General features: G+C 49.6%; 2 protein-coding genes across 4 annotated transcripts in view; one reads left to right on the top strand and one right to left on the bottom strand.

Annotated features, from left to right (window-relative positions):
- Gba (glucosylceramidase beta) overlaps window positions 1-8,539 on the top strand; it is a 10,481-nt gene extending 1,942 nt beyond the window's left edge. Inside the window, exons 1-12 of one of the 3 annotated variants that reach the window (XM_031374478.1) lie at window positions 2,174-2,353; window positions 2,479-2,646; window positions 2,753-2,822; window positions 3,072-3,263; window positions 3,537-3,683; window positions 4,922-5,055; window positions 5,256-5,428; window positions 5,636-5,870; window positions 6,714-6,938; window positions 7,301-7,464; window positions 7,780-7,896; window positions 7,985-8,539. In XM_031374478.1, coding sequence (XP_031230338.1) covers window positions 2,768-2,822; window positions 3,072-3,263; window positions 3,537-3,683; window positions 4,922-5,055; window positions 5,256-5,428; window positions 5,636-5,870; window positions 6,714-6,938; window positions 7,301-7,464; window positions 7,780-7,896; window positions 7,985-8,090 — 1,548 coding nt within the window. In that variant the 5' untranslated portion in view covers window positions 2,174-2,353; window positions 2,479-2,646; window positions 2,753-2,767 and the 3' untranslated portion in view covers window positions 8,091-8,539. Of the gene's footprint in view, window positions 1-2,173; window positions 2,354-2,478; window positions 2,647-2,752; window positions 2,823-3,071; window positions 3,264-3,536; window positions 3,684-4,921; window positions 5,056-5,255; window positions 5,429-5,635; window positions 5,871-6,713; window positions 6,939-7,300; window positions 7,465-7,779; window positions 7,897-7,984 lie in introns of those variants that run through there. The other 2 variants (XM_031374479.1, XM_031374477.1) reach the window with 2 other exon arrangements.
- A 6-nt stretch (window positions 8,540-8,545) lies between these two features.
- Window positions 8,546-14,069, bottom strand: Mtx1 (metaxin 1). Its single transcript, XM_031374480.1, has 8 exons — window positions 13,514-14,069; window positions 12,399-12,468; window positions 12,197-12,276; window positions 10,078-10,170; window positions 9,743-9,925; window positions 9,555-9,631; window positions 8,956-9,110; window positions 8,546-8,879 (listed from the first exon to the last, which is right to left on the bottom strand). Exons 1-8 carry the CDS (start codon window positions 14,024-14,026, stop codon window positions 8,665-8,667), a joined length of 1,386 nt encoding a protein of 461 aa, XP_031230340.1. The 5' UTR covers window positions 14,027-14,069; the 3' UTR covers window positions 8,546-8,664.
- Between the last annotated feature and the right edge of the window lie 737 nt (window positions 14,070-14,806).

The raw sequence follows: 14,806 nt of genomic DNA on the forward strand, positions 1-14,806 counted from the left end.
AAAAAAAAAAAAAAAAAAAAAAAATCCAGACCACAAACTACTAAGTCCATCCCTAGCCAGGCTGGAGGCACAGGCTTTTAACTCCAGTGCTTGGGACAGAGTCAAAGGCAGGCTCTGTGAGCTCAGGGCCACTGTGGTCTATAGAGTGAGTTCCAGGACAGCCAGGGCTACACAGAGAAAAACCCTGTCTAAAAAAAAAAAAGAAAGAAAGAAAGAAAGAAAGAAAGGAAGGGAGGAAGGGAGGAAAGAAAAGAAAGAAGGGAAAGAAAGGAACAAGAAATCAGCTCTGACCAGAGATGGTAGGGTGCTTGTTGTATATTACATACTAAGGCCACAACTGTGGATTTGTGGATGAATGAAATAGACAGGTCTTAGGCAACACTTCCTGGAAATCAGGAAGTCTAAGGAGGGTGGATACAGGCAACCAGAGTCATACATTAGTTCAGTTTACTATAACAACTTGGCACTTATCCCTCTGACATAATAGATACTGAAAGGCTTTGAGGCTGCCTAGAACAAGTCAAATGTTTCCTTGAAGGTTTCCCCCATAAACACAGGCCTGCTTGGTTGCAACAATTGGTGTGCATCTTCTGTCTCACAACAGCCCTAGGAGGTGGCTTGATCCCTCCTCTTTTAAGGACGAGAAGCCGGCTTAGAGGAAATGATTACTGATTCTTTTTTTTTTTTCCGGGACAGGGTTTCTCTTATAGCCCTGGCTGTCCTAGAACTCACTCTGTAGACCAGGCTGGCCTCAGGAGTCTGCCAGCCTCTGCCTCCCAAGTGCTGGGATTAAAGCCACCACTGCCCAGCGATTACTGATTCTTAGCATGATAACCAAACAGTACATGATTGTGAGTCGCCAGGATTCAAACCTGTGCCTCTCCTAGAAACTTTACTTTAAATACTGCCAAAGCTGAAGAAGATAATTAATCAATTTTTTTAAAGGGTATGTGGTAAAGACTTCACTGTCATAATTATAAGAACATAAAAGCCTCATTCAGCAAGCATAAGGCTCCTAATGTCTAATTACCCGCTTCACTTGGCTTATCTTGCTAACTTTAGTAATGCTTCTGTGAGGTTGTGCTGGTGTCTGTGATGGGCAAGTGTGGAAACAGGCTTAGAGACCTGGAGTTAGTCAGATCGTGTTGTATGTGTCACTGCCAATAAATGGTATTTGATGTGGCTCACAAGGAAACCTCGAGGACAGCCCTTTTCTTGTGTCCATCAAAGATAGACAGCATTTTCCAGTTTCTTGTAAGGAAGGATGAATAGCTTTCCAGCCAGCATCTGATGATGAAAGGAGGGACTTCAGAAAGGGCCAGTGGGGACAACTGCTCCCTAAGTCCTGCTATTCAGAGCGTGACAGCAGCTCCCTGCACTTCACTGTAACTTCCCCCACCAGCTCCTCCTGGAAGGGTTCCTTTTCCTCTCAAGGAATCTTGTAAGTATACCTGTCAACATTCTCTCTGTCTTCATCTGTAACTCTGTGTAAGTGCCTGACTCACTAGTCTCTTTAGGGCAAAGATTGTGTGTATGTGGGGGTTTATTGTTTCTCGGGAGATAGGGTTTCTCTGTGTAGCCCTGGTTGTCCTGGAAATTGCTCTGTAGACTAGGCTAGCCTTGAACTCACAGGGATCCACCTGCCTCCTCCTACCAAGTGCTGGATTTAAAGGCAGGCACCACCACCGCCAGGCTGTATGTGGAGTTTTTAAATTTTTGTTTTTATTTTTTTATTTTATTTTAGTTTTGGTTTTTCTCGAGACAGGGTTTCTCTGTGTAGCCCTGGCTGTCCTGAACCTCACTTTGTAGACCAGGCTGGCCTCGAACTCAGAAATCCGCCTGCCTCTGCCTCCCAAATGCTGGGATTAAAGGCGTGCGCCACCACCACCCGGCTTGTTTTTATTTTTAAATTATGTATATCTGAATGCATGTGAATACAGTGGCCCTTACAGGCTAGAAGTCCTCTCTGTCTTAGATTTAGGAGCCTCTACTCAGCTGTCTATACAATCCATGTTAGAATTCTCTTCCTAAAGCTGTCATCCTTTAGGCTTCCCCAAAATTCACAGGGTATGCAATGAATGAACAACCTGGAAGAGCCCAACTGCCCATTACAAATATGGCCTCAATTGCTTCACTTCCTGCATCACGTGACCGGCTTAGTCATCATGTGACTTTGTCCTCCCCTTTAATCCGGAATGAACTTGCAGTGCTAGTCCGGTTCCAATAGATATGATATCTACCTATATCATTGTTTTATTTGGTAGATCTTCTATCCCTCCAAATCTCTGAAACTCTCACAATCTTCTCATTCACTGATCCCGAGTAGCTCCAGTTTCCAAGATCTTCTAGAAAGGTAAGCAGGCAGGGTTACAATTTGCCTTGTCGATCTTGTTTCTGGAATTCTGCCCATCTAGATTATTGGAATTCGGTGAGTTCAGTTTGTGTTTGTTGTCTGTTTGTTTGTTTTTTTAATTTTAGGGCATCATGGCTCTTTGAGTAAGGCACAGATGGAGGGAGGGCTGAAGGTTGAAGTCGATGGGGGAAAAGAGTGAAGAGAGCCCTCTTTGGAGTGGGCAGCAAACTCCCTAGACGAGTGAATGCAGGACACCTCCAGTGTCTACTGACACTGTCTAGTCACTAATAAAGGTGGGAGCCTATGCTGTGGGCATCCTTAGGCAGCTAAGCTCTGGCCAGGAGAGTGGTTGCCGGGTAGAGAGTCTTACACTATAATTTTACCTCATTTTCTTCTCAGAAGTGTGCTGGTGTCATGGCTGCCAGGCTCATCGGATTCTTCCTGTTGCAGGCAGTTTCTTGGGCATATGGTGAGTCAAGGCCAGGGGTGGAGGCATGAAGGCGTCCCCTGCCCCATAGACCTCTGGAAGCCTTCCATTACGGTGGTGGACTTTCAGCTGGGACTCTGTAACTCCTTTAGAGTGGCCAAGACATTTTTGGGCTGGGAGTATGGTGGAGGGATTTTTTTTTTTAATTGTTGTTCAGTCTCCGTACCTAGCATGCCCACTCCCCTATAAACCCACTCTGATGCTTGCATCTGCTTGTGCCCTGCCTTCTAGGTGCCCAACCCTGTGTCCCCAAAAGCTTTGGTTACAGCTCAGTGGTGTGTGTCTGCAATGCAACATACTGTGACTCTCTTGACCCTGTGACCTTGCCGGCTCTGGGTACCTTCAGCCGTTATGAGAGTACTCGAAGTGGACGTCGGATGGAGCTGAGTGTCGGGTCTATCCAGGCCAACCGCACTGGCACAGGTAGCCACTTTAGCTGTCCCTCCAAGTCACACTAGTGATCAACGTGTTCTCCTCTGGACTCTGATTTTTTTTCCCATTCTTTTTTTTTTTTTTTTTTTTTTTTGTGGGGGGGTTCAAGACAGGGTTTCTCTGTGTAGCCCTGGCTGTCCTGGAACTCACTCTGTAGACCAGGCTGGCCTGGAACTCAGAAGTCCACCTGTCTCTGTCTCCCAAGTGCTGGGATTAAAGGCATGCACCACCACTGCCCAGTGATTTTCCCCTTTCTTTTCTCAGGGCTACTGCTCACCTTGCAGCCAGAAGAGAAGTTTCAGAAAGTGAAAGGATTTGGAGGCGCCATGACAGACGCCACTGCACTCAACATCCTTGCCTTGTCCCCTGCAACTCAGAATCTGCTACTCAGATCCTACTTCTCTACCGAGGGTGAGGAGGGTAGAGCAAGATGGTACACTATAATTTATGCCCTTTTGTATGCCTTGGCTTTATTTTATTTTATTTTTTATCTTTATTGCATTTCACTGTCTTGTATGTGCTGTGCATGAGTGAGGAGGAGGTCAGAGGACAATTTTTGGGTGTCCATTTGTCCACCATAGGATAATGGGCTCAAGTTGGGTCTGCAGGCTTGGCAGCAGAACACTTTACCCTACCCACTGAGCTGTCTTGCCAGCCATTTTGCTCTTGCTTCCATCTCTTCCCTGGACATTTGCCTCCCTTCCTTTTCTTCTCCCCTCTTCTCTCTATTTCTCTTTGAGTAGACCTCATGTGTTCCAGACTCAACTCTACTGTGTAGTCAGTGATGACTGAATTTCTGATCCCCCTGCCTCTCATTTCCTACGTGCTGGAGTTACAGGTGTGTGTTAGCGCTCCCAGTTTACACAATGTTGGAGCTCAAACTTCATGCATCGTTGGCAAGCATTCTGCCACCTGAACTACATCCCCAGCCGGCCTCTCATTTTTTTACTCTTTCCCTTTGTTCCCTCCCTCCTTCCCTTACTTTCTGTAAATCACGCTTGCCCTTGAACACTGTAGCCATGACTAACCTTGAACTCTTAGTCTTTCCGACTTAGTTTTCTAAGTGCTGGGATTACAAGCATATGCCACCAAGTGTACCAGGCTGTTGGTTCCTGATTCAGTGCCACTGAAATAAGATCACCTTTTCAATATTCTGCTAAGTACTTTGGAAACACATGCTAGGGGGGCTTCTATTTCACTTAGGTTCTGGTCTCCACAATTCCACACCTAGACCCTGGCTCTGAATGAGACTCTACTGAGACTAACAACTGATTAAAGCCAATTTTCTTTTTTTTTTTTTTTGAGACAGGGTTTCTCTGTGTAGCCCTGGCTGTCCTGGAACTCATTCTGTAGACCAGGCTGGCCTTGAACTCAGAAATCTGCCTGCCTCTGCCTCCCAAGTGCTGGTATTAAAGGCGTGCACCACCACCGCTCATCTAAAGCCAATTTTCATACTCACTTTTATTTTATTTTATTTTATCTTATTTTATTTTGAGACAGGGTCTTACCTTGTAGCTGTCCCTGGCTGGCCTGCTTACATTAATCTGTCTGCCTCAGCCTTAGGAGGAGTGGGATTACAGGATGGTACACTTGGCTCCATGCTCTCCTATTGATTCAGATTTCCCTCTCTTGGCCATCAATTCCTGCAGGAATTGAATATAACATCATCCGAGTACCCATGGCTAGTTGTGACTTCTCCATCCGTGTATACACCTATGCTGACACCCCTGATGACTTCGAGTTAGCCAACTTCAGCCTCCCGGAAGAAGACACCAAGCTCAAGGTGGGCATTCTAGTCGCTTCAGCCTATTGGTATTGCTGGGAAGGTACAGGTTAGAGCTGTCTCTAGAGCAACGTGGAACCATCTGCAGCCTATTTGACTTGGGGGTAAGAGGGAGGGTGGGGGCCGATGGCTGGACCTGATACACTGGTTAGACTAGTATGTGTTCCAGCTCTGGGTGTCTCTCTCTTCACTGTCTCCAGATACCCCTGATTCACCAAGCCCTGAAGATGTCCTCACGCCCCATTTCACTCTTTGCCAGTCCCTGGACATCACCCACTTGGCTCAAGACCAATGGAGCAGTGAATGGGAAGGGGTCACTCAAGGGTCAGCCAGGGGATATCTATCACAAGACCTGGGCCAATTACTTTGTCAAGTAAGGAATCATTGGGGCCATGGGGTCTGGACCAATCTCCTGTGGGCACCTTAGTCTACATCACACCCCTTGACCTGGTCCACTTCCAGATTTACCTCTTCCTTGTCGTTCAATGTTCTGTGCCTTTCAGTTTTTAGTTTTACCTATTGTCCTTGTCTTGGTCCACTTTCTTGGCCCTGATCACTCATGCCCTTTCTCTCTTGCCAGGTTTCTGAATGCTTATGCTAAGTACAACATAAAATTCTGGGCGGTGACAGTGGAGAATGAACCTACTGCAGGGCTCCTAACTGGGTACCCCTTCCAATGCCTGGGCTTCACTCCCGAACACCAGAGAGACTTCATTTCCCGTGACCTAGGGCCAGCCCTTGCCAACAGTTCTCATGATGTGAAGCTACTCATGCTAGATGATCAGCGGTTGCTGCTACCCCGCTGGGCACAGGTGGTAAGCTCTACAACTTCCCAGGGTGTCCCAACGGACAAAGTGATTGGCTGCAGTTTTTAGAGTACTGTCCCTGGTGCCAGGGTTGAGATAGGGTCTTGCTATAGAAACCAGCTGGCCTTGAAGTTGTGGGCATGCTCTTGACTGTGCTGGGATTATAGGCATCCACCACACTTGACTTTTATTTATTTATTTATTTATTTATTTATTTATTTATTTTTGAGACAGGATCTCACCTGATAGCTCTGGTTGGTCTGAAATCATATAAACCAAGCTGGCCATGAACTCCTAGAGATCTACTTGCCTCTTGTTTCCCAAGTGCTGAGATTCAAGTCACATACCACCATACCTGGGCTCTCAGCTCCTTTTTTATCTACATGTAGGTGTACGTGTGGGCCTTATCTGATAATTCATCAAGAGCAGCTGATCTTGTGTACTTTTTTTTTGTTTTTGTTTTTGTTTTTGATACCAAGTCTCTCACTGTTAGGCTAGGTTTGCTAGTCACTGAGCCCCAGGGATCCACCTGCCTCTACCTGCTCAGTGCTGAGACAATGCACGGCCTTGCCTAGGTGTGGTGCTGGAGGACTCCGGTCCCCAGCTGCATGGCAAGAACTTTACCAGCTCCAGTTTGTGACTCCTGGAACACCCTAGGCTGGGTCTGGTTGCCTAGGGTACTGCCTACTCTGATCTTCCAAGGCCCTATGAATCACTGCTGTCAGAGCAACACCTTCTGGTTGCTGGGTCCTACCACCCATTTCTCAGGACGTGGCGTTCTTCCCTCAGAGCTCTGTGCAGGGCTTGTGGCCATTGCTCCTTCCCTAGTGCCCCTTCCCTTTCTCCCTACAGGTGCTCTCTGACCCAGAGGCAGCCAAGTACGTTCATGGCATTGCTGTTCACTGGTATATGGATTTCCTGGCTCCAGCCAAAGCTACTTTAGGAGAGACACACCGCTTGTTCCCCAACACAATGCTCTTTGCTTCAGAGGCCTGTGTGGGCTCCAAGTTCTGGGAACAGAGTGTTCGATTGGGCTCGTGGGACCGAGGGATGCAGTATAGCCACAGCATCATTACGGTGAGCCAACTCTCTCCCTTTCCCAAGGCACACCATCTGAGATCCCTTTTCTAGTCCCATAAAGGCCAACAGGCCTTCCTCCTCGGCTGGCTTGCCAGCCTTCTCTTTGGGGCAACTGTGGGATGCCATGATTATCTTTTCCTTCACAGACATGTATGCCCATCAGTCTTTTTCTTCATGTTTGGGGCCCTGGCAGCCATACCTGCCTCAGGTTTCTCAGTTCCTGAGATGCTCTCATCTCCTCAGACACTGAGCCAGAGTGTCCCTTCAGAGGAACAAACCACTCCTAGTCCTTCTGTGATCCCTGGCTGTCTTTTCTGGGAATACCCACCTTTACCTTTTTGCCCTTGCCCCTACTCTAGAACCTCATTTACTATGTAACTGGATGGACCGACTGGAACCTTGCCCTGAATCCTGAAGGTGGGCCCAACTGGGTCCGCAACTTCGTTGATAGCCCCATTATTGTCGACATCCCCAAAGACACATTTTACAAACAGCCCATGTTCTACCATCTTGGCCACTTCAGGTGAGTAGGAGTGGGCATCCCATTCCATAGGAGGCCTATCATCTGTCTGTATCAGGCTTACATCATCCTGTACCGTGAGGGAGCAGGAAGGTTTCTAGGGTAGGAACCCTGGGAGAGGCACACTCCTCCTCTGTTGCACCATGTAGACGGAAAGTGACTAGGTGGCATCAGGGCCACAGATAATCCCCAGATGCTAGAGTTCTGCCGCAGGACAGGACCAAGGCCCAGCAGCACAGCGGAGGCTCAGAGTTAAGAGTCTGGCTGTCCTGCCCAGGGAAGCCTGGAGTCCCTGATGATATCTGTCTTCACATTCAGCAAGTTCATCCCCGAGGGATCCCAGAGAGTGGGGTTGGTGGCCAGTGAGAAGAACGACTTAGAAACAGTGGCACTGTTACGCCCCGATGGCTCTGCAGTTGTGGTCGTGTTAAACCGGTAAGCTGGGTAGAAGGGCAGGTCTGGGCCTGAGCAGTGTGAGGTGGTTGGCCTCAACAGGTTGATTCTTGGCTTTTCTTCTCTCCAGATCTTCTAAAGATGTCCCTCTTACCATCAGTGATCCTGACCTGGGCTTCCTGGAGACCATCTCACCTGGCTACTCCATTCATACTTACCTGTGGCGTCGCCAGTGATAGAACTGATACCTAGGCAGGTCACCAGGCTTAGCATGGACATTAAAGGGGAAGAGTTAGCTCCTGCGCTATCTGTGACTAAAGAAGGCACGGCTGGGCCTGGGGGACCTTACAGTGGCAGGGGCTGGCAAGGGTTTGGGTGTCTCATTCTCCTTTCTAGTGTGTGCTATGTGTGGGTGGGAAGCCCTCGGGTCCCATGGTTATAAAGTGTGTGCCATGCACTGTTTGCCTGTGGAAGCTGAGCCTAGGTCCAGGGTGAGTTCACTGTCTATGAAGCACAAGATGGGGATGCCTAGGGAAGTTGGACCTGTGCGGAGGAGCAAGGTTAAGTCCATCTAGGGGCTGAAGCAGCTTTTGAACCTGAGGTGCCAGAGGGTAGGCCTGCACCTCCGCATCCTCATTGTAGCATCTAAGAATGGCAGCAGCCACATAAAGAAGAAAATCTTTGATACTGGTTAGTGTAAACAATTTTATTCTGAGGACAGTGCCCCATTTTTGGCTGCTCCAACCATGAGGAGACGAGGGACAGCTGGAATGCACGAGTAGAAAAATCAGTCCTGGGAACAGGAGCACATCAGTCCTCTTCATCCTCCTCAGCCAGCTCCAAGGCCTGGGTGCCTGGGGCCCGAGCAGGGCTTGTCCGCTGGATAGAAACAATGCCACTGAGCAGGGCGTAGCCCACCATGGCTGCCAACCCTGCCAGCACAGAGAGAATCTGGGTCCGGCGCCGGTAGGGCTCCTCCTCGGTCTCAGGGGCTGCTGGTGTCTGGCGTGGAGGTGGCACCTCAGCTAGGAGGCAAGGAAGGAAAGTGTGCAAGGGAGCTAGGCCTTGGACCCCAGCCCATTCTCTCCATCTGCTTCTTACCTCCATCCCGGGGAAAGTAGAGGTTGAGGATGTGGGTGCAGTAGACACAGAGGTTGTGCAGCCCCCGAAGGTGGGCCTGCAACTTCCCACTAGGCAGCTTTGCCTGCTGCAGCAGGGCCAAATGGCTAAAAACAAAGGCGTCCAGGGAGGCAGGGCTGGAGAGAGATAGAAGGGTGGGATGGAAGTGGACAACTGCACAGAGAGGTCAACATGGAGCAAGGGGAAAAAGTCTGCTTCGGAGGGGTAGGCTCTGGGCAGCACGGGGTCATCCAGGAAAGAGCAGGACACCTAGCTCTATACTTGGGAAGGGGAGTTCCCCGGGAGGCGCCAGCCTGGCCTTGAATGGAGCTCTATCCCAGAGCTGCATAATGGACACATTGAGGGGTGCCCAGCCCAGCAGCCTCCTCCTGTGCCTGGCTTCTCTCCCATCCCACCCTCCTATGCCACCAAAGACGTTCTAGCCACACACACACAGCGCCCCATCACTGGAGCCCATGTCTGTCCTGAGAACCCCTTGTTCATACCCCAGCCCAGGCTCTGACACCTGGACCTGTGTCTTCTCCCAACATCCATTTATTCCCCCTTGGAGTCAGACTCACGCATCTCCAAAGAAGAACTTCCGAGAGCCCAGACGCTGAGAGAGGAGGGTTAGGCACTCCCGAGCCTCTTGATACAGCTGTAGGGAGGGACGTGAGGCATGTGGTTGTGGGAGCTGTGACACTTCCTACTGTAGATTCTCATTCCTAGCCATTGTCTTTGGGATTCAACTCTTTTGTCTCAACGCTACCTCTTTTTCTAGTTCCTCCTCACTCTCTGATTTGTGCTCGCCACACAGCAGCTGCAGCCGCTCCATGTACTGGCGTTGCATGCGGCCGGGCAGGAAGAAGTTGAGGGGAAAGGGCATAGCCTCTGCATACCACTTTCGGGTCACTTCCACATAGTTCTTGGCATCTATCCAAAAGGTATGGATCTGGATTAGGCAGACAGAAAGGAAGAGAAAGACTGAGCCAGTGCACCTGCCTGTCACAGGGTGGGTTTCTAAGTCTCACGGTGCTCTGGGTATGTATGTGTCTCTGGCTCCCTTTCCTGCAGGCTGTGAATGCTGGGTCTAAGCGTACTCACTATCACAGGGAGTAGTTTCTCCTCCAGCAGAGACATGAAGGCTAGGGTATCTGCCCCTTGTCGAGCTGACAGATCATAGTCGGCATTATACTTCTGTGGAAGAAATGTTCATGAGGTGACTACTGAAGGATTGCAGGGACAGAACAGTAACCCCACACTAGCCCCAAGCATAGTAGAGGTAGAAGAAGGAGTCTTTCCTGCTGAAGTCTCCTTGCCTCAGCTCAGCCAGTAGCCTGTTGCTGTTGGCAGAAAGCCTGGGCTTTGGAGCCCATTGGCTGTCAAGGTCCTGCACCCACTGGGGGCGGGGGGTGGGGGGGAGGGAAGAAGGCCTGGCCACAAAGTGGGAGCAGCTCCCGGAGTTTCCACGGAAAGCTGGCGGTGTGCCCGCTGACTGACAGCAACTTTCTAACAGTAACTTCCTGATCCAGACACCACAGAGTTAGCAAAGAGGAGCTTGGCTGCAGACGGGGCCTCAGCCCATGGCTCAGAAATCAGAGGGCACCATCCCTACCCTTCGTGAACCTAGCTAATTTACACCCAGCCACCCCAACCCCCAGCTTGTTGTCTCATGGTCAAGCTCTTGGCTATTATCTTGTACTTCACTCCAAACTCTTCTGCACCATGACTGTACATTTATCCCGCCAGTATTTCTGTCTTAGTGTGGCCTACCTTCCCAGGCTTCAGTCTGTCCCTTAGGACCCCCTCCACAGACTAAGAAAGCTTTGTACCTGCACAACCTCTTGAAGATGACTCAATTTCCCTGAACTCCAGCTTCTCCTTTATGGAAGGAGACAGTAATTTTTTTCTCTCGATGTGGCTGGGTTTGGAAATAATTTAGGAAAGAAAAAAAAACCTTTGGAAACCAAAAAGGCTGTGTTTATATGCAAGTAACCCAGGTCCTGCCAGAACACTGGCTTTTATCTGGATCCGGTTTCTCCAGCCCTCTAAGCTTCTGTTACTTTCCCAGCTCCCTGGAAAGTAGAAGTGAGAAAGAGGATTCTATTTCTGACTGTATGTTCCCTCTTGGAACAACACTGTGAATGCCAGACCTCTTAAGGCATCCTGCCTAAGCACCCTAGTTCACGAGTAAAGAACTTCAGCTGGTGAGCTGGCTTAGCAGGTTAATGTGCTTGCTATCAGGCTCAGTGACATGAGTTCCATTCTAGGAGCCCACAGAGCAGGAGGGAAGGACTCATTCTACCAAGTTGTCCAATGACCTCCCCAAGTCTGCCATGGCATGTGTGCATACACACCCTCCAAAACAAGATAAATAAATGTTCGCAAAACAAAAATAGAGTTTATTGCTTTGAGAAATTAAATCACCAATCATAGTCAATGAATAACAGAACCAAGGCCTCCACTCTCCTATAATTTTCTTTTAAACATCCCAACCTAGCACTAAGCTTTGTCCATCCTGAGTCCTCTATCTAGCATAACCTAGCACTTGGGAAGATAAATGGTCCTTAGAAATCTTTGTGTTCTCTCTCCCCCCCCTCTTCCCCCCTGCCCCCACCTCCCCAACTTCTACTCCTTTCTTTGACAGGGTCTCACTATGTAGCCCAGGCTGCCCTGGAACTCTATAGAGCATACTGACTTTCGGCTACAGAGATCTGCCTGCCTCTGCCTTCCAAGTGCTGGGATTAAAGATGTGTGCCATCACTGCCAAGTGACTTTTCTGAGAGAAGGCCTTATGTATTCCAGGCTGGCCCCAACATGCTATGTATCAAAGATGATTTTAAATTTCTGATTAACCCTCTTCTACGAAGTGCTGGGATTATATGCATGTACCCACCATGGCCATTTACATTAGAAATTCCTTTCCGGTCCACCCCCAAAGCCAACGGCTGTTCACTACTCCTCTTTATTATCCATGTGTCATCAGCCTGTGTATTTCTCTCTCTCCCTGCCCGTTTGGTTTCTCAGTCTATCACACCCCCCAACCCCTTAAGTTTAATATCTGGCCAACTGCTTATCACAGGAACACTGTATTCCTCATGCTGCTCCTTGCTGCTCAGGATCACACTTCTCTTGCTTGGCATGTGTCTGGTGTCCAATAAATAAATGTTACACTGCACGGACTGGATTTCTTCCAGGGTCAGCCCCCACTCAAGCCACCTACCTCTTTACGAAGATGGGTGATGATCTTTTGTGGTACTGTGATAACGTTTCCATCACTGGTTTGAAGAGCAGGCAGAGTTCCTGATATTGAGAAAGAAGCACACTCACACGGTCTAGCTTGCCTAGTCATACTGATGTGCACTGCATCCCTGTCTCCCGCTCCTCCCCTGGCACATTCCCTTCCCTACAGAGATACTGTATACCTGAAGGGCTCTGCCAAGGATTGCTGATCTTGTGTACCTTCAGTGGAGCCCCTGTAAATCTGGTATAGGTCTGCAGGGGAGGAAGCAGAAGGTAGAGAGACCAAGGTATGGCTTCACAAAGAAACCAAGAAAAGAATCAGTAACTCAGTAAATTATGTTCTATGATCTATCCTTAGCACTTTTATACCAAAAGAAGGGGTGGAAAGAGGGTGCCATTCCCATTTACAAATGGACAAACTAGACCAGACAGTTTATATGTCCATTTCCAAGATTACGCATTAGGAAAATATTTCTACCCTCTGCCATCCACATTGTAAAATCTATTCACAAAAGCTTTTCCTAATTAATATCCCTCTTCCTGGAAGTACTGACTTACTTTGGAAGTCTCTGTATTCTGTTACTTTACATCATACACGTGATCATTTCATTCTTTGCTAATGGGTTTGCCTTTTTTTTTTTTTTTTTTTTTTGGTTTTTTGAGACAGGGTTTCTCTGTATAGCCCTGGCTGTCCTGGAACTCACTCTGTAGACCAGGCTGGCCTCGAACTCAGAAATCTGCCTGCCTCTGCCTCCCAAGTGCTGGTATTAAAGGCGTGCGCCACCACCGCCCGGCTACGTGTTGCCTTTCTGTAAACACTTTCAATATGGGGATCAACATCGTATTGCAAAGCAATTTTTTTTTCTGTAAGAAGCATAATAAATGTTTTTTAAATGAAGCAAGTCTGCCTAGTTTTAAGTTCCTTCCTACAGTCTGGCTGTGGGGCTGTCTGATCTACTAAAATGAATTCTTAGCGAAAAAAGAAGGTGAAGGGGACTGAGAGGGCAGAAATGCAAAGTCTAAGGTTACTGAGATCGTCCAGAAGGGGTTATCCCAAGGTCACACAGCCAAAAAAATGGATTAGCAAGGTCTAAAACCCCTCTTCTGAAGCTCTGACCAAGCCTACTCCCACTGCTATACAAATCTATCCTAGGAAATCATAGCGTAAGGCACGGAGGCCACATCGGCCTTTGATTGCCTCCGTTTCTCTCAATACGCTTGCGTTTGGGTTCTCGGCAGAGCTCGAGCACCCACTCCAGCTCTCTAGAGATCAGAGGACGCATGCATAACCCCTCACCAGCACGGCCAGACTATCCAGGTCCACCGACGGCAATCCCCAGCCCCCTGACCAGCAGAATAGTTCCATGGGCGCCGCCATCTTGTACTCTCTCTGACCCGGAAGCATCTTCCCATAAGCTTCCGCCTTCTCTCGCCAGGAACCTCCCCTGGTCTCTGCCTCCTTGGCCACCGAGGGTTTGGGGTCTGGGGAGGCGTGGCTTTCCGCGGCCGGGGACGCGGTGGGACTGTAAGAGGTGGGGCATCGGCCTTCTTGGGAGCGCCGAGGGCTCGTCCTGAAGCGGCCCCTGTGAGGGAGCAGGGCCGCGGTCCAGACGCGCTTGGGAGATTCGCGGCACCTCTGCCGAGCGTAGCCCCGAACCGCCGAAGACCCAGAGGGCTTAGGAGAGGGGCATCTGGTGCGGCTTATCGGCCTCTGGGGGCACTTGCTAAACTGCACATGGCATCGACAACCCCGGGCCCTCTCCGGTCTTAGCCCCGAGCGGGCTCTGCGGGGGGGTCCCCCGGGCCGCATGTTTTCCACAGGGCGTTATGTTTGGAGCGGGCCTCGCGCTGCCTGTCGCCATGGAAACAAAACAGGGGCGGTGGCGGCGCCCGAGCTGAGGCCCGGCTGGGGCCTGAGTGGGGGCAGGGGAGGTGCGGCTCGCGGGCTGTTGCCTTCGTAACGGGAACTCCTGGTTGGTCCCTAGCTTCCCTCGGGTTCACCCGGGACAGGGCCTTCCCGCGGTACCCGGTATTCACCAGTCCCATCCTTGCTCCCATCCTCTAGTTTTCTGCTCCAGCCTCTGGTGATGCTTTCCCCTTTCTGATGATGGTTTGGATTTCCTCGTCCGCTTCCCGTCGGTCGCTTCCAGACTTCCATTTTTCCCAAGAGTGAGGGAAAATGGAGGAATGGACACATGTCAGGGACACAACACACCGTAATAAAAATGTATTTGCTATGTCACATCAATAAGCCTCATGTCGTGATCCTCTAGGCACTGTAGCAAGCTAGTTTTTTTGGTCAGTTTTGGTCAAAGGATGGTCCACTGCCATCCATTTCCGCCAACTGTGAAATAATGCCTAGAACCTAGAATTGCCCAAGGCAGGGGGGTTTCTGCCTTTTCCAACCACTGCTTGCAGGAAACAGTAGCATTTGGTAGCGCTGTTAAGTTGAAAGCTCCCAAGAACCAGATGTCAGGGTAAAGAGAAGCATCTTTGAGGAGGGTCATTATGGAGGAGCAGGAGGCAAGGAAAGCTTCCAGGACTCTTTCCCAGTGCCCCTGGTTTCCTCAAGGTGATTGGCAGCTCTTTG

This window comes from Mastomys coucha, unplaced genomic scaffold (assembly GCF_008632895.1).
Source record: "Mastomys coucha isolate ucsf_1 unplaced genomic scaffold, UCSF_Mcou_1 pScaffold16, whole genome shotgun sequence".
NCBI classification, from domain to species: domain Eukaryota; kingdom Metazoa; phylum Chordata; class Mammalia; order Rodentia; family Muridae; genus Mastomys; species Mastomys coucha.

Coding starts and splice junctions, on each gene's coding strand:
- Mtx1 (XM_031374480.1), bottom strand. CDS start 14,026: ATGCGGCCCGGGGGACCCCCCCGCAGAGCCCGCTCGGGGCTAAGACCG. Junction 12,277..12,398: donor TCCTTGGCAGAGCCCTTCAG/GTATACAGTATC, acceptor TCTCAATATCAG/GAACTCTGCCTGCTCTTCAA. Junction 9,111..9,554: donor AAGTTCTTCTTTGGAGATGC/GTGAGTCTGACT, acceptor ATCTCTCTCCAG/CCCTGCCTCCCTGGACGCCT.